We start from the raw sequence: 24,083 nt of genomic DNA on the forward strand, positions 1-24,083 counted from the left end.
ATAAGATACAAGAGGTATTATCTGCTGGGTAGAGGTATGTGATACGATTATCATTGTATTATCCTTCAGTGTAGAGCTATTTAATAAGATACAAGAGGTATTATCTGCTGGGTAGAGGTATGTGATACTATTATCATTGTATTATCCCTCAGCGTAGAGCTATGTGATAAGATACAAGAGGTATTATCTGCTGGGTAGAGGTATGTGATACGATTATCATTGTATTATCCTTCAGTGTAGAGCTATGTGATAAGATACAAGAGGTATTATCTGCTGGGTAGAGGTATGTGATACGATTATCATTGTATTATCCCTCAGCGTTGAGCTATGTGATAAGATACAAGAGGTATTATCTGCTGGGTAGAGGTATGTGATACGATTATCATTGTATTATCCTTCAGTGTAGAGCTATGTGATAAGATACAAGAGGTATTATCTGCTGGGTAGAGGTATGTGATACGATTATCATTGTATTATCCTTCAGTGTAGAGCTATGTGATAAGATACAAGAGGTATTATCTGCTGGATAGAGGTATGTGATAATATTATCATTGTATTATCCTTCAGTGTAGAGCTATGTGATAAGATACAAGAGGTATTATCCGCTGGTTAGAGGTATGTGATACTATTATCATTGTATTAGCCCTCAGTGTGGAGCTATGTGATAACATACAAGAGAATTTCCTGCTGGGTAGAGGTATGTGATACGATTATCATTGTATTATCCTTCAGTGTAGAGCTATGTGATAAGATACCAGAGGTATTATCAGCTGGTTAGAGGTATGTGCTACTATTATCATTGTATTATACCTCAGTGTAGAGCTATGTGATAAGATACAAGAGGTATTATCTGCTGGGTAGAGGTATGTGATACGATTATCATTGCATTATCCTTCAGTGTAGAGCTATGTGATAAGATATAAGAATTATTATCTGCTGGGTAGAGGTATGTGATACGATTATCATTGCATTATCCTTCAGTGTAGAGCTATGTGATAAGATACAAGAGGTATTATCTGCTGGGTAGAGGTATGTGATACGATTATCATTGCATTATCCTTCAGTGTAGAGCTATGTGATAAGATACAAGAGGTATTATCTGCTGGGTAGAGGTATGTGATACGATTATCATTGTATTATCCTTCAGTGTAGAGCTATGTGATAAGATACAAGAGGTATTATCTGCTGGGTAGAGGTATGTGATACGATTATCATTGCATTATCCTTCAGTGTAGAGCTATGTGATAAGATACAAGAGGTATTATCTGCTGGGTAGAGGTATGTGATACGATTATCATTGCATTATCCTTCAGTGTAGAGCTATGTGATAAGATACAAGAGGTATTATCTGCTGGGTAGAGGTATGTGATACGATTATCATTGTATTATCCTTCAGTGTAGAGCTATGTGATAAGATACAAGAGGTATTATCTGCTGGATAGAGGTATGTGATAATATTATCATTGTATTATCCTTCAGTGTAGAGCTATGTGATAAGATACAAGAGGTATTATCCGCTGGTTAGAGGTATGTGATACTATTATCATTGTATTAGCCCTCAGTGTGGAGCTATGTGATAACATACAAGAGAATTTCCTGCTGGGTAGAGGTATGTGATACGATTATCATTGTATTATCCTTCAGTGTAGAGCTATGTGATAAGATACCAGAGGTATTATCAGCTGGTTAGAGGTATGTGCTACTATTATCATTGTATTATACCTCAGTGTAGAGCTATGTGATAAGATACAAGAGGTATTATCTGCTGGGTAGAGGTATGTGATACGATTATCATTGCATTATCCTTCAGTGTAGAGCTATGTGATAAGATATAAGAATTATTATCTGCTGGGTAGAGGTATGTGATACGATTATCATTGCATTATCCTTCAGTGTAGAGCTATGTGATAAGATACAAGAGGTATTATCTGCTGGGTAGAGGTATGTGATACGATTATCATTGCATTATCCTTCAGTGTAGAGCTATGTGATAAGATACAAGAGGTATTATCTGCTGGGTAGAGGTATGTGATACGATTATCATTGTATTATCCTTCAGTGTAGAGCTATGTGATAAGATACAAGAGGTATTATCTGCTGGGTAGAGGTATGTGATACGATTATCATTGCATTATCCTTCAGTGTAGAGCTATGTGATAAGATACAAGAGGTATTATCTGCTGGGTAGAGGTATGTGATACGATTATCATTGCATTATCCTTCAGTGTAGAGCTATGTGATAAGATACAAGAGGTATTATCTGCTGGGTAGAGGTATGTGATACGATTATCATTGTATTATCCTTCAGTGTAGAGCTATGTGATAAGATACAAGAAGTATTATCTGCTGGATAGAGGTATGTGATACGATTATCATTGTATTATCCTTCAGTGTAGAGCTATGTGATAAGATACAAGAGGTATTATCTGCTGGATAGAGGTATGTGATACGATTATCATTGCATTATCCTTCAGTGTAGAGCTATGTGATAAGATACAAGAGGTATTATCTGCTGGGTAGAGGTATGTGATACGATTATCATTGTATTATCCTTCAGTGTAGAGCTATGTGATAAGATACAAGAAGTATTATCTGCTGGATAGAGGTATGTGATACGATTATCATTGTATTATCCTTCAGTGTAGAGCTATGTGATAAGATACAAGAGGTATTATCTGCTGGATAGAGGTATGTGATACTATTATCAATGTATTATCCTTCAGTGTAGAGCTATGTGGTAAGATACAAGAGGTATTATCTGCTGGGTAGAGATAAGTGATACGATTATTGTTGTATTATCCCTCAGTGTAGAGCAAAGTGATAAGATGCAAGAGGTATTATCTGCTGGGTAGAGGTATGTGATACGATTATCATTGCATTATCCTTCAGTGTAGAGCTATGTGATAAGATACAAGAATTATTATCTGCTGGGTAGAGGTATGTGATACGATTATCATTGCATTATCCTTCAGTGTAGAGCTATGTGATAAGATACAAGAGGTATTATCTGCTGGGTAGAGGTATGTGATACGATTATCATTGCATTATCCTTCAGTGTAGAGCTATGTGATAAGATACAAGAGGTATTATCTGCTGGGTAGAGGTATGTGATACGATTATCATTGTATTATCCTTCAGTGTAGAGCTATGTGATAAGGTACAAGAAGTATTATCTGCTGGATAGAGGTATGTGATACGATTATCATTGTATTATCCTTCAGTGTAGAGCTATGTGATAAGATATAAGAAGTATTATCTGCTGGATAGAGGTATGTGATACGATTATCATTGTATTATCCTTCAGTGTAGAGCTATGTGATAAGATACAAGAGGTATTATCTGCTGGATAGAGGTATGTGATACTATTATCAATGTATTATCCTTCAGTGTAGAGCTATGTGGTAAGATACAAGAGGTATTATCTGCTGGGTAGAGATAAGTGATACGATTATTGTTGTATTATCCCTCAGTGTAGAGCAAAGTGATAAGATGCAAGAGGTATTATCTGCTGGGTAGAGGTATGTGATACGATTATCATTGTATTATCCCTCAGCGTTGAGCTATGTGATAAGATACAAGAGGTATTATCTGCTGGGTAGAGGTATGTGATACGATTATTGTTGTATTATCCCTCAGTGTAGAGCAAAGTGATAAGTTACAAGAGGTATTTTCTGCTGGGTAGAGGTATCTGATAAGATTCTTGTTGTATTATATGTTGGTGTAGAGCTATGTGATAAGATATATGTGGTATTTCTAACGTCCTCCACCACTTTAGGTAGGTGTCGACTGCTCGCCCCCACTACTCTGAGAGAGTCAAGTGCCTAAAGTGGCACTTCTCATCACTGAGTATATCCCCAAGGGATACTGCATCCCGTACGCAGGAGAACAGCTGAACTGTGACTGCAAAAAACATCCACCTCACAAAACTATGCTTTGCTTGTGTCCTGATCGAACCAGTGGGAGGGAGGTAAGCTCCTTTGTCCAAATGTTGCCTCCCCTTTGCTGAGGCTCTTGTGCTAACTCACCCCTGAATGGCATTACTTGCTAGAAATGACAGAAAACATGTCTGGGAGGAAGTTCAACAGGAAAGGAGAATTATTCCTTGTTTGCACTCAGAGCTGCAAGAGCCTCTGGGATTTTAAACACAGGTTGGACTTGTCTAAGGGGTGAGGACAACTGGTGATTTGGTGAGGTCATTTGTGTCTCACTGGGGCACGTGTGGGTGCAAGACTGGCTAGGACTTTAGGGACGGCTAGACGACAGCTTCCACGACTGGAGATTGTCCGCCTTTGGAAGCCTTTGGGAGCATGAGATGGCCATGGGGCCAGAACCTGTGCTGAAACAGTTCTCTCTCAGCCCGAGGGCAGTAGATTTACTCTGCACTTGTGTGGGTTGTTATGTCGCTCGTTTGGCATAAATGCTGAGCAGCTGGCACTGTTCCTGCCTTTAAAAGGTTTCCTAATCTACTGATCATGTCACCATCAGATTACATTAGATGCCCTGGCTTTTGGGGATCACACTCTTTTAGTCTAAACACACACGGCCCTATGTTGGTTTTCTGGCCAGTTGTGTGCTGCATAGGCAAGTCGAGTAGCTGATATGCAAGCATTTACCACCATGAAATGGCACGCACTCCCATACAGACACACACACACACACACACACTGACACAGCACCAGTATGTCATAGGAGGCTACCAAGTTGCTTGGAACTGCATTTGCCTCATTACACACAATGCACAAATATCCAACACAGCACATCACACGAAACAGATCACCTGTTTCAGCACAACACAAAGATGTCACCTAACCAGCAATACCAGTCCTAGCCCATCCCTGATCAATAGGTAGAGTGCAATACTGACCCTGGGAGATTGTATAGTATTGTAATTGCATTGATATAGCGCTTACTACCCCTGACAAGGCGTCAAATCGCTTTTTTGGCGAGTAGCACGCTACTCCGGTACCCATAAAGGATAAGTGGTGAAGTAGAATAGTGAAATATGAAAGTAATTTGAGTAGTGGATATTAGTCAGTTATTTGGATTGAGAAGGATAGCAGAGGGATAGAAGAGGGAAAAAGGTTTGCCTTTATATAGCGCTTGTAAACCCTGATGGGTTGTTGAAGCGCTATTTTGGCAAGTAGCACGCTACTCCGGAACCCATAAAGGATCAGTGGCATGCTCTATCTCTTTGCCTGGACACATTCTTATGCTTCGTTTCACTGCACAATCGGTTGATTTGAACGGAGTACCTTGCGGAAACCTACTCCGTCCATAAACCACTGTTGCTGACCTGAGTTTGGGATATCACCAGGTGCAACCATACTATCCTGGAAACTAAAATTACTGCCCTAGACAACCCTGTTTTCCAGTCAGACATGGGGACGCAATTTGCAACAACTTCCCAGAGAACAAGGGTACAGCTTCTTCTTTCCTTGCGGAGCGGGAGGCATTCAAATTGGAGAACCGGAGGCTCTGCATTGCTACAATGGTTGGAATCCAAGCCCAGGTACATACTGAGATCAAATGGCAAGAGGACCTTTTAACAGAACTGGAGCTTCCAAGCACCGGCAACCCCCCGACTGTCTGCACTTCGAAAGAGAAAAACTCCTAACATTGATAGAACGGCTCTGGATCCTTGCCTATTGAGCCTACATCAATGTCTAAATGTCACCGCTCGCCAACATCGTCCAATCGCACAACCTCAACATAGTCTCATATGCCGACGACACCCAGCTGATCCTTTCCCTCACCAAAGACCCCGCCACCGTCAAAACAAAGTTCCACGAAGCGATGAAGGCCGTCGCCGAGTGGATGAAGAGCAGCCGCATGAAACTGAAGTCGGACAAGATGGAGGTCCTCATCTTCGGTTCCACCCTTTCCACCTGGGACGACTCCTGGTGGCCAGCCTCGCTGGGAACTGAGCAGACTCCCACCGACCACGCACGCAACCTGGGATTCATCCTGGACTCTTCTATGTGAATGACCCAACCAGTCAACGCCGTCTCTTCCTCTGGCTTCAACACCATCCGTATGCTTCGCAAGATCTACAAATGGATCCCCACCGGAACCAGAAGAACGGTCACCCAGGCCCTCGTCACCAGAAAGCTGGACTACGGCCAGGCTCCAGAAGAGACTCCAACGCATACAGAACACCTCTCCACGCCTCATCCTCAACATCCCCCACCACAGCCACATCACTTCCCACCTGAGGGACCTTGACTGGCTGCCAGTCAACAAGAGGATCACCTTCAAGCTCCTCACCCACGCTCATAAGGCACTCCACAACACCGGACCAGCATACCTCAACAAGCATCTCACCTTCTACACCCTGAACCGCCAGCTCCGCTCCGCAGACCGTGCCCTCGCCACCGTCACACGCATCCACAGAATGACAGCCGGTGGCAGATCATTCTCCCACCTCGCCGCCAAGACAGGGAACACCCTCCCCATCCACCTGCCACAGACCCAGGACCTGCTGACCTTCAGGAGACTCTTCAAGACCTGGCTGTTCGATCAGTAGCTGCTCCCCCCCTCAGCACCTTGAGACCCTCACGGGTGAATAACGCACTTTACAAATGTTCGATTGATTGATACATTGTTGGAACGCATGAGTTGCGTGATAAGACGGTAAGATTATTGGCGTGGCTGGCTAACCCTGCCCGACGATCGTCCCAGATCCTCCATGCATCAGAAGATTCAAAAATCCATCCGGCAGACCGATCTGACACCAAGATTACACTCCCACAACACAATACTCATCACAGGATCAATATCATTACAGGATAATCGAGACTCCGATCTGTGATTGAAACCTCAGAATAGCTTGTTGAGGCACCCTTGGAAAACTGACAACGCTACCCGGCTATACTAGACCTTACTAACACTGCCCAGAGCAATATCACACAGCTCTACCTCAGAAGATGATACCTCTGGTATCATATGACGCAGCCCTACATCAAGTGATAATGCCACGAGAATCCTATGACATAGCTCTGCATCCACAGAGAGAGGATGTGGCCTAATAGCTAGAGCGGTCAAACTCGAAGCTGATGAACCAGGTTTGAGTCTCGCCACAGACGCTCAACGTCCTGCGATTCTGGGCAAATCACTTATTCTGCCCGTGCCTAACAAAATGAATGTGTCCTTGTGTAACGCAACTGGTGCTCATGTAAAGCACTCTGATACCTTTGGGTCAAGTTTGCGCTATATCTTATCATATAGCTCTGCATCAGCAGATAATAAGGATGGTATCTTATCATAGAGCTCCTCACCAAGGGATAATACCACGAGCATCCTATACCACATCTCTGCATCAGCAGATAATACGGCTGATATCTTATCATATAGCCCTGAATCAGCAGATAATAAGGATGGTATCTTATAGCTCTACACCAAGGGATAACACCAGGAGAATCTTATCCTATATCTCTGCATCAGCAGATAATATGGTTGGTATCTTATTGTAATTGTAATTTTCATTTATAAAGTGCATTATCACCTTCAGGTCTCTAAGCGCTGTGAGAGAGTCCTACCCCAGCATGTGCAGAGGTGGTAAAGATTAGATTGTGCCCCAGGCTTCCGAAAAAAGTACTGTCTTTAGCTTCTTCCTGAACCGGAGGAGAGCATGTTCCTTTCGTACATTCTCTGGTAACTTGTTCCAAATCTGGGGATGGAGGTTGAGAAGGCTCTTCCTCCTTTGGAAGACACGCTGAAGATGGGGCAGGCCAGCAGGCTGGCCTCCGCGGACCGTAGTATCCTACTTGGGGTGTATTTGACTAGGCGGTCTCTAATATACCTCGGGCTTGGCCATAGATGGCTTTATGTGCGATGCAGAGGCCTTTAAACTTTGTTCTTTGCCTGACCGGAAGCCAGTGCACCTGACGTAGAAGGGTGGTGGCGTGAGCTCGTCTAGGCACTCTGAAAATTAGTCTGGCGGCATCATTCATAATGTCCTGTAATCTGGCCAGCAGTTTTTCCGGGAGGCCAATATACAGGGAATTGCCATAATCCAATCTTGACAATATCATGGCTGATACAGCCAGTCTGAGTGTGGCGAAGGTGAGAAGGGGGGCAGGTTTTCGCTGCTGTCTCAGCAAGCCGACACATGTGCCCACCACTGCCGACACCTGATGGATCATAGAAAGCTTGGCATCAATGTTGATGCCCAAGCTTTTTACGGCAAAGGCTGGCTCCGGGTTGGTGTCGAGCTCTTGTGGCCAAAAGAGGTCGTTCCAGGGATTGGCGTCAGTATTGACGGCCAGTACCTCAGGCTTATCCGGATTAATTTTGAGGGAATTGGCCGTCATCCAGTTGACCGTGAATTTTACAATATTTTGAACTCTTGAGTGGGCGGTCGGGGAGTTCTCCATCTGGAAGATAATTGGTGTGTTGTCGGCATAGTTGTAGATCCGGCACTCCATCTGGTTCAGCGCAGCTATCAGGGGCTGGAGGTAGACATTGAAAAGGAGGGGCGACAGCGCCGAGCCCTGTGGTACCCCGCACAAGAGTATGCCTGGGTCAGACACATGGTCAGTCAGCTATACTCTCTGAGCACATCCCCTAAGAAAGGATGTAAGCCACGCAAGGGCCGTGCCCTGGAGGCCCAGCTCTGAGATCTGTGACAATAGTTGGTCATGATTGACTGTATCAAATGCCGCGGATAGATCCAGCAAAACCAGGGCACATGGCTTTTCCTTGTCGGCCCTCAGTCTTACTTCATCCAGTACCGACAGCATAACCAGTCCCGTGCTACGGTGATCCCAAAAACCCAGCCTGGTTAAATTGTAAGAGGTAGTTATCCTCTTCTAGATGGTGTGACAGGGAGTATAGCACATGCTGTTCCAGTAAGTTTGCGAGGAATGGGAGTTAGGAAATTGGCCAGAATTTTTTTTAATTCTTTGTATCTGCCCCAGGTTTTTTAGGAGCGGGAGGACGTGGGCCTCCTTTAAATTATTAGGGATGTACCCTGCTTCCAGGGATTGAATAAGGAGCGATAGAACCTGTAGTGTCTTGCATTTCTACTAAGCCAGTCTAGTTATCCTGTGGAATGTTATCATTCATGTGATGTCATGGAATGTTGGGGTTCTGGACTCTAGGGGGCACATGCATCAATATTGCTGTTTGCGATTCCTTAATTGCGAAAAATAAGGAATCGCAATTAAGGAATTGCAAACTGAGATGCATCAAGAAATTGCTAAAAAAATTGCGATTTCTTAAAATTCCTTAATTGTGATTCTCTATATGAGAATCGCAATTAAGGAATACTTCCCCATCCATTCCTATGGGCCTAGAGGCCCAGAGGAATGAATATGAAGACATTCTTATTTTTTGCGATTCTCCATTAGAGAATCACAAATTGAGAATGCAATTTCAAGGGTGCAGGGGTGTCCAAAGGACACCCTGTTGCACCCCTGAGATCTGCCTATAAGTACATCTTGCACACACACATGCCACAAGGGCATGTGTGTGTGTAAAATGGAACTTTGAAAAATGGACTTTAGTGCATTTTTCAAAGTCTTCGCAAATTACCATGAAGGTCAACTTCATGGTAATTTGCTCCCCTTATTTGCGAATTTGCAAATTTTTTAAGTTTGATGCATTGCATTTAAGGAATCTCAATTTGAGATTCCTTAAATGCAATTGCAATGTAAGAAATCACAATTTTGCGATTTCTTAAATTGCGAAAAAGGACAAACATGGTGATGCATCCCAAAAATTGAAATTGCATTCGCAAACGGCCAAATTTTGCGATTCGCACCATTAGCGAATGCAATTTACAATGATGCCTCTGCCCGTAGGAGTCTAAACCTACCACTTCGTCTGATTCCTGATTCCTACACCTTCACTACAATGTACTTTTCTTATAATTTTTTGCGTTTCTCTTCTTTGCCTTCCGTTCGTCGGTTCACGTCTTCATACCAGTCTGACCAATTGGTGTGTTTTGCTGTAACCTTGAACGTGTTGTTTAATTCTCTTTTGTCCTTTAAAGAGAAGATGTTGTGTCTTCTTTACTTCATCCTTGTTTTACTTCTCTTCTTTGATATGTTTTTTCGTATTGTGTGTCACATCTTTTTCACATTTTGTAATTATTCACCTCTTGTAATTTGTGTTCTTTTCCCTTCTTATTCTTGTCTGTTCTCGGTTATTGCCCTTCCTATTCATTTCATCCATCCTTATGGTTGTCTTCTCATCTTATTCTTGGTGTTCCTTCTTTGTGGTTTCTCTTCATGTTCTTTCTTCATCGTCTATTCTATGTTTATGTTGTTATGGTTATACTTTGCATTTTTTGATGCCTTTATAAAGGGGAAGATGTGTAGTTTCTTGCATTTCTACTAAGCCAGTCTAGTTATCCTGTGGAATGTTATCATTCTTGTGATGTCCTGGAATGTGGGGTTCTGGACTCTAGGAGTCAGTTGAGAGCTGGGCTGAGCAAGTAACATACTGCTCCTGGTAGGGTCTTGGCTTATACTTCTACTTTCTACTTGGAATAAACATCTAAACCTACCACTTCGTCTGATTCCTGATTCTTGCACCTTCACTACAGGACCTCACTTTTTATCCCTGAAAAATGCCACCTTAAAGATCCTTGGTGGGCAGGGATCTGCGGATGACCCTGATTTCACCCGCCCTGTTAGTAGAGCCAGGGAGTTGTGCGTAAGCATGGGGAAGGTGGTAAGTGTTTATCAAAAATAGGGGGTGGGAGTACTGGCGCTAAAAGGCAGGGGAACGTAGGGGTGTGATGGATTTCTATCAGAAGGTCCTTCACCTTCGATGTAAAGAAAGCCTGGAACTTATTGCAATCTTCCAGGCAGAAAGAGGGCTTCTGTTCCTTATCTTGTCTTAACTCTTTCAGGATCCTGAAAGTCTCTTTTTGTGTGTTGTCGGCTGCTGCAATATTTGCTTCATAGAATTCTGCTTTCCTTGTCAGAATAGCCTTTTTATAAACTGCAAACATCGAGTGGTATTCTGACCTGGCGCCTGGGTCATAGGCTTATCTCCAGGCTCTCTCGCATTGGCGAAGAGTTTGTTTCATATTTCGTACAGCATCGTTGAACCAGGCGGCCCCTTTACCTTTAACCCTTGTTCTTTCCCTGCGTGCTGGAGCTACCGTATCTATAGCGTTCTTCAGCCTAGTCGACAGGGAAGCACTTTTTTCATCAAGTTCTCCCTGAGTTGTTATTGAAGAGGTAGATTTACATAGGATAGTAACCAGGTCGTCAGCTCTGATTTTATTCCAGCTCCGCAGCACTTTCCACTCCGGAGGTGGACGGGCTGCTTGCTTAATGAGTAGGAACCGGCCGCTATTTGCAAAATGGTCCGACCAAGAGTATTTATTTTATTTATTTTAGCGATTTCTAAAGCGCCTGGTGACCCAAGGGCATCCCCGCGCTATGTAAATTGAAATCCTATTGAGAGGGGAGGTGACCGAAGGGTATTATTTGGGAAACAGATGGGTCTTTAGTTTTTTGCGGAAAGCAAGGAAGTTGGATTCCAGTCTGAGGGCGCGAGGGAGTGCGTTCCAGCCCTTGGCCGCCTGAACGGAGAATTGTCGGCCTCCTGTGCGGGCTTTTTTTAATCTGGGGATGCGGACTAGATTCTCATTTTGAGATCGTAGCGATCTGGTTGCTGTATAAGGTGTGATCATTTTACTAAGGATCGCTGGACCAGATCCGTTGTAAAGCTTGTGTGTAGTACACATTGCTTTAAAGTGCACCCTTTGGCGCACAGGGAGCCAATGCAGTGTTTTGAGGGCTGGCTTGGCGGATATTCTGGAGGGGGTGTTGGTAATCATGCGAGCTGCCGCGTTCTGTGTCCGCTGGAGTTTCGCGATGGTAGGGACTGATAACTATGGGACTGGTGAACGGATGGGATGTCCAAACCAGATCAAGTGTGTGGCCCTTCTCATGAGTGGGGCCGTTCCCTAGTTGGCAGGTTCTCAACAAGTCAACTCCTCTTCCATTTTTTGGCCTGGCTATCTTTGGGCATCATATCCAAGTGGAAATTGAAGTCCCCCATCACCACAATACATTGGTACCGTGAGCGGATGTCGTAGACTAGTTCGGTGAAGGGTTCAACGAATCTGGGCGGCGTTCGTGGGGGCGATACACTATCAGAATGACAAGACAGGCAGTCTGAGAGCAGAACTTCGCCCCCAGCACATCCGCCCCCTCTATGCTTTCTGCGCAAAGAGTCTCAGCCTTTAAAAGGTGGTTGTAGAGGATTGCGACCCCACCCCCTTTAGAACTGTCAGTTCCATTGTGGTAGGGGCCGCATAGTTCGGAGGCATAGCGGCTACCAGGTCCGGGGTAGAGGATTCTTCAAGCCATTTCTCTGTGATTCCTAACAAATCCAGGGTGCCATCTTGAAGGAGCGAGAAAACCTCAAGATTAGGTTTCTGCAATGAGCGGGGGTTGAGGGTGAAAAACCTTAGTCCCGAAGGGCTAGCAGGCCGAGACGGCCTTGGGTAGAGTGTTGTGTGATTTAGGCTCCCAGTTCCCGTTTGCAAACTCAACAACCCTTCCGACTTGAGTGTGGCCGCTACATTGTTATCTTATCCTATCATATAGCCCTACACCAAGGAATAAAACCACCAGGGGACGTATTACATGCAGTGTTCCCGGGAGTTCAACAGGCATGTGCATCTGTTTGCTGAGCCACTGTAGTATTACAGAAGGGGCCACAGAAGCTTATGCGACCCCTTCCGTATTACATATAGCACCAGCGCTATCTTAAGGGGGGCTCCCCTTATTTGTATGGGGTTGTGGCACCATACTAATGAGGGACACTTTGCCTTTGCTCCCGCACTATAATATGGATGCAAGCGCAGAGGCAAAGAGGCCATCAGGAGGGACACTGAACTGCATCAAAATTAGTGCCTCACTGTAGGGCAGTCCTCTGCAGGGGACACAGTGGGTGCCACTGACCCCAAGGGCATCCTTCTGCAGACAGGTGCGGTCACTCACTGCACCCGCCTGCAGGTGGGATCTATGAACCCTCTTTGAAGAGCGGGAAGTTTCCCTGCCCAGTGAAATATGCTTTAATCAGTGCAAATTTGCAGCTGGCCTGAAGGCATCGCATCATATGCAATACCAGTTACATCTTAACACATAGCTCTACACTATGGAATAATACCACTAGAATCTTATCACATACCGGTACCCACCAGATGCTGCCTTTTGCATCTTATCACATAGCTCTACACCAAGTGATAATACAATGAGAACCTTGTCACATACCTCTACCAAGCAGATAACAGCACTTATATCTGATCACGTAGCTCTACACCAAGGGATAATACAATGAGAACCTTAGCACACACCTCTAGCTTGAAGATAATACTTTTTTCAACTTCTCACATAGCTCTATACAAAAGGACAATACAATAGGAAGCTTATGACATTCCTCAACTTAGCAGATAATAACACCTGTATCTTATCACATAGCTCTACGACGAGGTCTTTCTCACGGTGGGCGGGCCTGATTAATCTCATGGGAGCACCAAGCACTGACTAATAGGATTGTGCTGCAAGCAGTGCTCTGTTTTTACTGACAAAGGCTAGTGGCTGTGAGACACTACATAACAGGCAATTCCTGTCACCTAGTGTGACTCATGTCCTGGACGGGAGTAGGTGTCGGGGTCCAAATAATCCCCCAAATCCCCTCAGGCTTCACCCCCATCGTGATTAAGGGCCACACTGTGAATCCATTTACACTTATGGGAGACCAGCCTGCCCGCAGCTTGCTGCCAACCGTGCATTTCTGTGGGTTTAAGAGGGATAAATTCACATAACTGCAAAGTTCAAATTGGTAAATATGTTTAGAGCTGATAATTGTATAGAATAATTGTCACAAAAACTGTTTTGTATTATGCGAGACCCTATAAAACGTGTTTACTCAAGGGCAATCACAGCATCAAAAAGTTTGAAGATCACTGCTCTACATCAGCAGATAATGGCACTGGTAAATTATCACATAGCTCTGCATCGGCAAGTAGTTTATTCCACTAGTATTTTATCACATAGTTCTACATCATCAGGCATTTAATAAGCTAGTATTTTATCAAATAGCTCTACATCATCAGGCATTTAATAAGCCATTATTTTATCAAATAGCTCTACATCATCTGGCATTTAATAAGCTAGTATTTTATCAAATAGCTCTACATCATCAGGTATTTAATAAGCTAGTATTTTATCAAATAGCTCTACATCATCAGGTATTTAATAAGCTAGTATTTTATCAAATAGCTCTACATCATCAGGCATTTAATAAGCCATTATTTTATCAAATAGCTCTACATCATCAGGCATTTATTAAGCTAGTATTTTATCAAATAGCTCTACATCATCAGGCATTTAATAAGCTAGTATTTTATCAAATAGCTCTACATCATCAGGTATTTAATAAGCTAGTATTTTATCAAATAGCTCTACATCATCAGGCATTTAATAAGCTAGTATTTTATCAAATAGCTCTACATCATCAGGTATTTAATAAGCTAGTATTTTATCAAATAGCTCTACATCATCAGGCATTTAATAAGCTAGTATTTTATCAAATAGCTCTACATCATCAGGCATTTAATAAGCTAGTATTTTATCAAATAGCTCTACATCATCAGGCATTTAATAAGCTAGTATTTTATCAAATAGCTCTACATCATCAGGCATTTATTAAGCTAGTATTTTATCAAATAGCTCTACATCATCAGGCATTTAATAAGCTAGTATTTTATCAAATAGCTCTACATCGTCAGGCATTTAATAAGCTAGTATTTTATCAAATAGCTCTACATCATCAGGCATTTAATAAGCTAGTATTTTATCAAATAGCTCTACATCGTCAGGCATTTAATAAGCTAGTATTTTATCAAATAGCTCTACATCATCAGGCATTTAATAAGCTAGTATTTTATCAAATAGCTCTACATCATCAGGCATTTAATAAGCTAGTATTTTATCAAATAGCTCTACATCATCAGGCATTTATTAAGCTAGTATTTTATCAAATAGCTCTACATCATCAGGCATTTAATAAGCTAGTATTTTATCAAATAGCTCTACATCGTCAGGCATTTAATAAGCTAGTATTTTATCAAATAGCTCTACATCATCAGGCATTTAATAAGCTAGTATTTTATCAAATAGCTCTACATCGTCAGGCATTTAATAAGCTAGTATTTTATCAAATAGCTCTACATCATCAGGCATTTAATAAGCTAGTATTTTATCAAATAGCTCTACATCGTCAGGCATTTAATAAGCTAGTATTTTATCAAATAGCTCTACATCGTCAGGCATTTATTAAGCTAGTATTTTATCAAATAGCTCTACATCGTCAGGCATTTATTAAGCTAGTATTTTATCAAATAGCTCTACATCATCAGGCATTTAATAAGCTAGTATTTTATCAAATAGCTCTACATCATCAGGCATTTATTAAGCTAGTATTTTATCAAATAGCTCTACATCATCAGGCATTTAATAAGCTAGTATTTTATCAAATAGCTCTACATCGTCAGGCATTTAATAAGCTAGTATTTTATCAAATAGCTCTACATCATCAGGCATTTAATAAGCTAGTATTTTATCAAATAGCTCTACATCGTCAGGCATTTAATAAGCTAGTATTTTATCAAATAGCTCTACATCATCAGGCATTTAATAAGCTAGTATTTTATTACATAGCTCTACATCATCAGGCATTTATTAAGCTAGTATTTTATCAAATAGCTCTACATCATCAGGCATTTATTAAGCTAGTATTTTATCAAATAGCTCTACATCGTCAGGCATTTATTAAGCTAGTATTTTATCAAATAGCTCTACATCATCAGGCATTTAATAAGCTAGTATTTTATTACATAGCTCTACATCATCAGGCATTTATTAAGCTAGTATTTTATCAAATAGCTCTACATCATCAGGCATTTAATAAGCTAGTATTTTATCAAATAGCTCTACATCATCAGGCATTTATTAAGCTAGTATTTTATCAAATAGCTCTACATCGTCAGGCATTTAATAAGCTAGTATTTTATCAAATAGCTCTACATCATCAGGCATTTATTAAGCTAGTATTTTATCAAATAGCTCTACATCATCAGGCATTTATTAAGCTAGTATTTTATCAAATAGCTCTACATCTTCAGACATTTAATAAGCCAGTATTTTATCACATACCTAGAGGCCAGAGGCTAATCCCACTGGCATCATACCCCACAGCTGTACACCATGAACAGAGGCTTCTCGCCAGATACCAGGGTCCCTGTACGCACTTCCACACACAAGGCAAAAAAGGCATAAAGGACCACTTACGTAAAATGCTGCTCCTCGCCCAGCATCACTCCATCCTGGGACATGCGCAGCCGGAAGGCGATGTCGCTCTGCACAGCACAAGGGACCTGCAGAGGCTGTGAATGGAAGCCATGGAGGCTGCTGGGCATGGTGACCAGAGGCAGCTCTGTGGGCAGAGAGGGCAGGTTTGTGAGATGGGAAGAGGCGAGGGAAAGTGATACCAACGAGAGGGCTAGACAGAGGGAAAGAAGGGAGACACCAACAAGATGGGTAGACAGAGGGAAAAAAGAGAGACACCAACGAGATGGGTAGACAGAGGGAAAGAAGGGAGACACCGACGAGGTGGGTAGACAGAGAGAAAGAAGGGAGACAACAACGAGAAGAAGAGAGATGCCAACAAGAAGGGTAGACGAAGCAAAGGCAGACAGACCAATGAGATGGGTAGACAGTGGGAAAGAAGGGAGACACCAACAAGATGGGTAGACAGAGGGAAAAAAGAGAGACACCAACGAGATGGGTAGACAGAGGGAAAGAAGGGAGACCAGAAGGGACACCAACGAGATGGGTAGACAGAGGGAAAGAAGGGAGACACCAACGAGAGGATAGACAGACGAGAAGAAGAGAGATACCAACAAGAAGGGTAGACAAAGCAAAAGCAGACAGACCAATCAGATGGGTAGACAGAGGGAAAGAAGAGATATACAACTGAGATGGGCAGACAGACAAAAAGAATAGACATATCAATAAGATGGGCAGATAGAAGGAAAGAAGAGAGATACCAACAATAGAGTAGACAGAGGGAAAGAAGACAGGCCAAGGAGATGGATAGACAGAGGGGAAGAAGAGAGACACCAACGAGATGGATAGACAGAGGGAAAGCAGGGATACAAACGAGATGGATGGACAGAGGGAAAGAAGAGAGGTATAAACGAAATGGATGGACAGAGGGGAAGAAGAGATACCAGCGAGATGGGTAGACAGAGGGAAAGAAGGGAGACACCAACGAGATGGATGGACAGAGGGAAAATGGACAGAGGGAAAGAAGAGATACCAACGGGATGGATGGACAGAGGGAAAATGGACAGAGGGAAAGAAGAGATACCAATGAGATGGGTAGACAGAGGGAAAGAAGAGATACCAATGAGATCGGTAGACAGAGGGATAGAAGAGGCAAGGGCAGATGTTGGCTCACCCTTTTGTTGCTGGCCTCTCATACAACTACAGATGTGATCATACACAAGTCACAGTCATGCACCATAGTTACCTTCCAGCATTCTCATGCAACAACAACCCATAATGGCGACTCACACAGCACAAATCACAGATAACCCAGCCACTAGCAATATTTTGTCCCCTGGTCAAATATACCATTTTAATATTAACTGCAACGCACAAACCATTTTCTTTCAAGTCTCAACATTTTTAACTCTGCAAGCCTTAGAGCATGGTTCAGCTTGTGGTTAAGGTTCTCATGCATTCTCTCTTTTCGTGTTTCTTCCTCAAGCCGCCATTTTGTGCTGGGGTTCGTTCTCATCAGTGCTATCCCTGAAAAGGCCTGAAAGTTCCTACAGGTGACACCTTCTGCTTTGTACCAGTGACAGATTACTGCTGACTGACGAGAATTTAATATGCCAAGGCCCGCTGAACATTATCAAGGGCTGACTGCAGAGTGGAGGTCTGACCAGTAAACAAACAGAAGAACAGCAAACAACATCTGCAAACACCACAGGATGAGCAGTCTGAGAGAAATACAATGATTCCTCAGCTCAGCAGTCTTCATTTCATCAATTCACAAACACAATTCACATGACTGGGTCTCATGAGCCTGTTGAGGTGAGACTCACCTGGGATGGCGCTGGAGTAAGCCACGCTGGAGAGGCGCTGGAACGCGTGCCCTCCTCGGTCGGTGCCCGCCACCTTCAGGTAAAAGCTGTCCTTGGGTGAGTGGAACTGGGACGCGGACCACAGCTGCTGGGACCCGCTCTGGGTGAAGCGCTCGGTTGGCACAGACAGGAGGGTCTGGGCAGAACCATCAAGGAGCTGCAGGTTCTCCACCTGCCCAGGGGGTGGCAGGCCGGTGCAGTTTATCAGCGCAGAGATGGGGACACCTGCAGAGGGAAGGAATGCACGTGAGTCAAGGAGAGGATGCAGAAGGCTGGCAGGTGAGAAAGGATCTCAGATAACGGGGAAAGAGGGAGAGGGAGATATCAAAGAGAGAAGCAATGGGCACGAGAGAACAGATTTGAGATTTGAAAAGGACATATGTCAGAAACGCGAATGACCCCCCCTACTGGTCCAGAGCCTCAGGGTGTATGTTGGGGGTCTCACACAGCTTCTCACTGTCTCCAATATTGTTGAATGTCTATCCCAAACCTCTCGCCCGTTTATCACTTCATGGCTGTCTTGCGGTGTCAATGACACTCATTTGAATATCTTGTTTGATACCTCAGCCCTCAGTTCTACCACTAATGTTATATGGGTCCTTAAAGGGAATTTTCGCTTGATATCCCTGGATTTCATCAAACTAAATGCTATTAAGACCAACATTCTGGTGGTCAGGAACATCCTAGGTTATTGCACCATACCGCCTGGCCCACGTCCCACCTGCCCTCCTCTTCAACAGCTGATTTATCACTAGGGAGTCACCTTGGACGACCATCTCTCCATCAAATCTCAGATCAATATTGTCTCATTAGCCAAATTATATAGTCTCAAATGTCCCATTCCTGCCTGAGGAATATTAGGCACCAGGGCTTTCTGCCTGTATCCTCCCCAGAATGACTGTTGTTACATCTTATAACCTGGTCTCTCAGAAGAGGCCTTACATTGGCTGCAGGGGACAAAGAACTGAGCAGGTAGAACTGGGGCTCCTCTTCGAGGGTCATGCCATGTCTCCCAAGCCAGGATCCTACCCCACTGGCAGCGCCCAGTTAAGCAAAGAGTATCTTTAAAGCGCTGAGAAATCATGTCCGAGGCAACGGTTCAGTCACTACTGGCCGGATAGAAGCCTTTGCTACAAATCTAAAATACTCCTGACTGTTCCCAAAATGAATAAAGCAAGGTTTGGTGGGCATTCGCTCCGCTCTTTGGGCCTCAACTCTGGAACAACCTCTCTCTGCCTGAGCACTATAACCCCCATTTGGCTATTAAGAAAATTTTGAAAGCCACCTTATTTGACTAAACCTCTAGCGCTTCTGAGTCTGGTTGCAGAGTCTCTACTCGTCAAGTGTAAAACGTCATCTGCAGTCCATGATCTCAGGATCCTTTAGCACCAAGATGCCCCTCTGTCGGAAAGTGCCACTTTTTGCCTAATGTTGATGTCACTTGACTGAGTGTGCCCTGGGCTCCTGCCAATCAGGTACCCAGGGCATATGTTCTTTCCCAAAAACTGTGCTGTTCTAAAACCCAATTGGCAACTTTCAGGCCACATGTAAGTCCCTTGTAAAACGTACCATAGATACCAAGGGCACTGTGGCCAGGAAAGGCCTCCAAGGGCTGCAGCAACATTTGTGCCACCCTTAGAGGTCCTGTACCCTGACACACACACACTGCCATTGCAGACTGGTGCAGAGCAAAATGAAGAGACGACATGGCACACATCCCTGTGTGCCATGCCTGCAACCCACTGCCCTGACATAGATCAGTCACCCCTCTAGCTGGGTGCTGTATACCAGTGGTGAGGGTACAAGTGCATACGGCCTGTACCCCTACAGTGTCTAAGCCAATTCTTAGACATTGTAAGTGCAGTAATGCCATTAAGAGTATATGGTGCTGGGAGTCTGCCATTACGAACGCCACAGTACCATAATGGCTTTACTGAAAACTGGAAAGTTTGGTATCAAACTTCGCAGTCCATTAAACTCACTCTGATGCCAGTGTGAGATTTATTGAAAAATGCACTCAGTGGGCATCTTAGAGATGCCCCCTGAAAAACAACCTAACTCTAGTGTCCTGGCTGAGTGGCTGCTCACCAGCTGCCACCACCAGACATGTTTCTGGACCCCGTGGTCGAGAGCCTGCCGCTCTTGGGGTCCTGATACAAAGCACTTCCTGGGACGAGGTGCCAAGCCTCCTCTCACAGGATGGGCAGGGTCCACGAAGGGAAGCTTCAAAGCCTTGCGCCGTTGTGAGCTACCCCAGCCATTTGCTGCTCCCAGCCACGGGCCTCCACTGGTTCTGACCTTCATTTTGGGTAGGAGAATCAGCGGGAAACTAAGTTAGGAGGAGAGATGTGCCCACCTTTGCCAACACCACCGCACAGGTGGGGGAAGCAAGGTGAAGCACAACTCTCAGTCTCCACCATCTTGCAGATGGGGGGACCCAGCCAACCAAAGAGAGGCTTATGCCCCCCTTTCACTGGAGGGTGGCATATAAGGGGTGTAGGCAGCCCAAGGAAGGGACCCTTTGATCCCAATATGTACCTACCTGTAAAGCCTCTACATTTGGTATTTAGGACAACCCTGAACCTTGCCTCCTCAGACAAGAAGCAGAAGGACCAACAAGCTGTGCTGAAGAAGAAGAGGAGAACACCAACTGACTTGGTCCCAGCCCTATTGGCCTGTTTCGACCTCGACCTGCTCCAGCGAAATCCTAGTGTGTCCTGCAGCCAGCAGCCCACAAGAGTGCGGAGGACCAGCCCTGACTTCCTAAACCAGACGTTTTCTCCTGCGAGCACTAGATTTTCTCACCCACAGATTCTGGCCAAATCCGCTAATCTGCACCACTCTGCACCCGACGCCCTCGGCCCGAGTTTGAGTGGTGGCCCAACACCACAAGGAGGTCTCCCTGGCAATACTGACCTGGGATCTGGAGATCCCTGACCTGCCTTAAGAATGCAACTGACCTCTGCCACCCCTTTCTGGAGGATCTACCCGACCGCAACCGGAGCTGGTAAGGGAAGCCCGGCGCCAAAAGACACCCTAGCACCTGACATCCCACAGCCTTGGTTGGCCGAACGAACGGTGTCCTGGCATCCCAAGACATCCCAATTTACCTCTCCAACCAGTGGTTTCCTCCAGAAGATCTTCGTCCCCGAGCCTGCAGTGTTTGTTGTTATTAGAGAATCTCCATTGACCCTTTAATTGCTGCCGTCGGCCATTGGCCGACGACAGCATTACCTCCCCAGTGCTGCCATCGGCCAATGGCCGACGCGGCCCCGCCCGCGCACGGAAACGCCCGCACCGCGGCGGAATTACCGCCGGGGTTAACGGATTAAAAAACAGGGCACCCGATGCCAAATCAGCATCCTGCACCCAGCTGCTCCTCTGCCGCTGTGGGTGCTCCTTGTATGCTAAATCGGACCCCCCTTTTCCCTGAACTTAACACTTAGCTTAACACCAGGAGCTTGCTCCCACAACCCTGTGGCCTGCTCGTGAGCAGCCACCAATTGGAAGCCCCCCACTAATCCCCTATTAGATAACATTGGGTCTCAGCACTCTCACCCGGGTGCCCTAGTGCAGCTGAGGGTGCTTAAAAAGTGCATCCTCGTCCTTGGGGGAACTCTGGTTCTAACCCCAGTAACCAAACTCCCACAACCAAGTACTTACCTGTAAACCAATAACTTCAATTTCTCCTGTAGGATTGCATTGACTGCTTTTCTTGGGAAATTCTTTTTTAAGTGTGGAGTTGCTTTGTATAAAAACCTTAAGAAACTACATGCGTATACAAACTAAAGAGTAATTTTGACTGTTGACTTACCTGTAAACCATCCAACTGCATTCAAACGGCATTCGACTTGTATTTCACTGCATAATCTTGCAAAGTATTATTATACTTACCTGTACCAGGCCTGGCTTGGTTCTAGAAAATAAAATATAACTAAATAATATTTTTGATACAAACAAATTGGTCTGAGTTCAGTCTTCGAGTGTGTGAATTCATTTCCTGACTGAGTGTTAACAACACATGCTTAACATTGTTCTCTGATAAAGCCTTATGGCTCACCCACACTACCCCAAATAGAGAGTGGGGTGCTATCTAACTTTACCTCTGCCTGTTTTTGGGGTTCCACTGGACTCTGTGCATCTATACCTGACTTTGGTATAGTATAGAGTCACAGGTCTTTAAAAGACCTTTTACTTGTTAATTTGGCTTTGATGTTTTTCACACCTCGGTGTGAATTAGGCCTCCGCCGTGAGCACCCTCGATCAGCCCAAGCCAGGAACTGCACTCTGACAGAATCTTCGACCCCCTTTCAAGGACTCCACGACCCCCCTGGGGGTCGCCCCCCACAGATTGAAGACCTCTGGTATAGTCAGAGCCAGCTTCCTACACCCTCAGGTGAAAGAGCGCTCAAAAAATGATAAATTACTAATTCAACCCACTAAATATCACCCTGAGGTAATACTGTGTCCAGGACATCAGCACAGTGTTGTGAAGGGAATACGGCTAGGGAAGTCTGCGTTTGCTTATCCATGCCTAGGTGCCTGAAAGCTCTGGGGGTCTTTAAGGTAGTCGTGGAGTTAAGAAAAGCAGACCTTTGCCGCCCCATGCATGGGACCCACAATACTGTGCGAGTTGATCATCTGGATGCAATATGCTGGCAGGACAATATTTAAAAGTCGATATTGTGGTAGAACATCCAATGAGACAGTGCCCGGACTGGCGGCATGGGTATGGGTGCCCCGGGCATACATTTAATAACCCTACATTGTGTTTGATACAGCAGCCTACAGGAAGCGCCTTATATACACGGCAAGGACATTTTGAGGAGAAATTGAGAAGTGCAACTGATTCATGGTGTAAAGTGGAGGGGAGCCTTGGAAGATGTGTCGGTTGTGTGAAGCTAGAATGGATTGCATGATCAAAGGTAAGCGTTAGAGCAAGTTCTGGAAGTCACACACGAAGAGATGCCCTAGATCCAGCAGTGAACCCTGGGAGATACGCCACAGGTCACACGTGGCGTCACCTCAAACGGGACCAGCCGACAGCTTTGGAAGGGATGTGAAGAGTAGATGCACATGAGATCTTACGCAGGACCTGAGGGGTGCCAGAGATAGTCACACTGAGGGGCCGCAGTCCAGTCCTAGACCTGTGCCGGCAGGCACACATGTACTGGCCTTATGTTCATTCATCCAAGCACCCGCTGAACTCATTCACAATAACAGGAGCAACGTCAGAAAGATCTCAGAACTGGAGGCCACGCAGAATCAAACACTGTGATCTGAGGGTTGTTTAGAAGTTACCTGGAGTCACACGCAGGAATGACGCATCTGATGGTTCAACGTTACCCGAAGACATGCCTGGGATCACACATGGTGCGCGACCTCAGAGTTACAATGACGTTTGTTGGAAGATTCGGTGCTAGCACACTGATCTCCTTCATGTTGTGCTGTGATAAGTTCCTTAGATTTACAACACACGACTCAAGTCATGATAGAGTGGCTTTGCTGAGATGCTTGCCTTCCTTTTACAGCGTAGGACTCATTTCCTGGAAGGACAGTCGTGTTGTGACACCCTTAATTTTACAGCCAGGGAGTCATATCACGACAGGACAGTTGTGCTGTGATAAGATCCTTAGATTTGCACATAGGAATCATGTCATGACAGGACAGTTGTGCTGTGAGGCCTCCCTTACAATCAGAGCCAGGGAGTCATGTCATGACAGGACAGTTGTGCTGTGATAAGTTCCTTAGATTTACAACCAGGGAGTCATGTCACGACAGGACATTTGTGCTATGAGGCATCCCTTAGATTCACAGCCAGGGAGTCATGTCATGACAGGACAGTTGTGCTGTGAGACATCCCTTAGATTCACAGCCAGGGAGTCATATCACGACAGGACAT

General features: G+C 44.6%; 1 protein-coding gene across 1 annotated transcript in view; it reads right to left on the minus strand.

Annotated features, from left to right (window-relative positions):
- HMCN2 (hemicentin 2) overlaps positions 1-24,083 on the minus strand; it is a 563,480-nt gene that overhangs the window by 456,364 nt on the left and 83,033 nt on the right. Inside the window, exons 8-9 of the mRNA XM_086924818.1 lie at positions 18,143-18,406; positions 16,320-16,464 (exon numbers count right to left, since the gene is read on the minus strand). Coding sequence (XP_086780944.1) covers positions 16,320-16,464; positions 18,143-18,406 — 409 coding nt within the window. The remainder of the gene's footprint in view (positions 1-16,319; positions 16,465-18,142; positions 18,407-24,083) is intronic.

This window comes from Lissotriton vulgaris, chromosome 5 (genome assembly GCF_964263255.1).
Source record: "Lissotriton vulgaris chromosome 5, aLisVul1.2, whole genome shotgun sequence".
NCBI classification, from domain to species: domain Eukaryota; kingdom Metazoa; phylum Chordata; class Amphibia; order Caudata; family Salamandridae; genus Lissotriton; species Lissotriton vulgaris.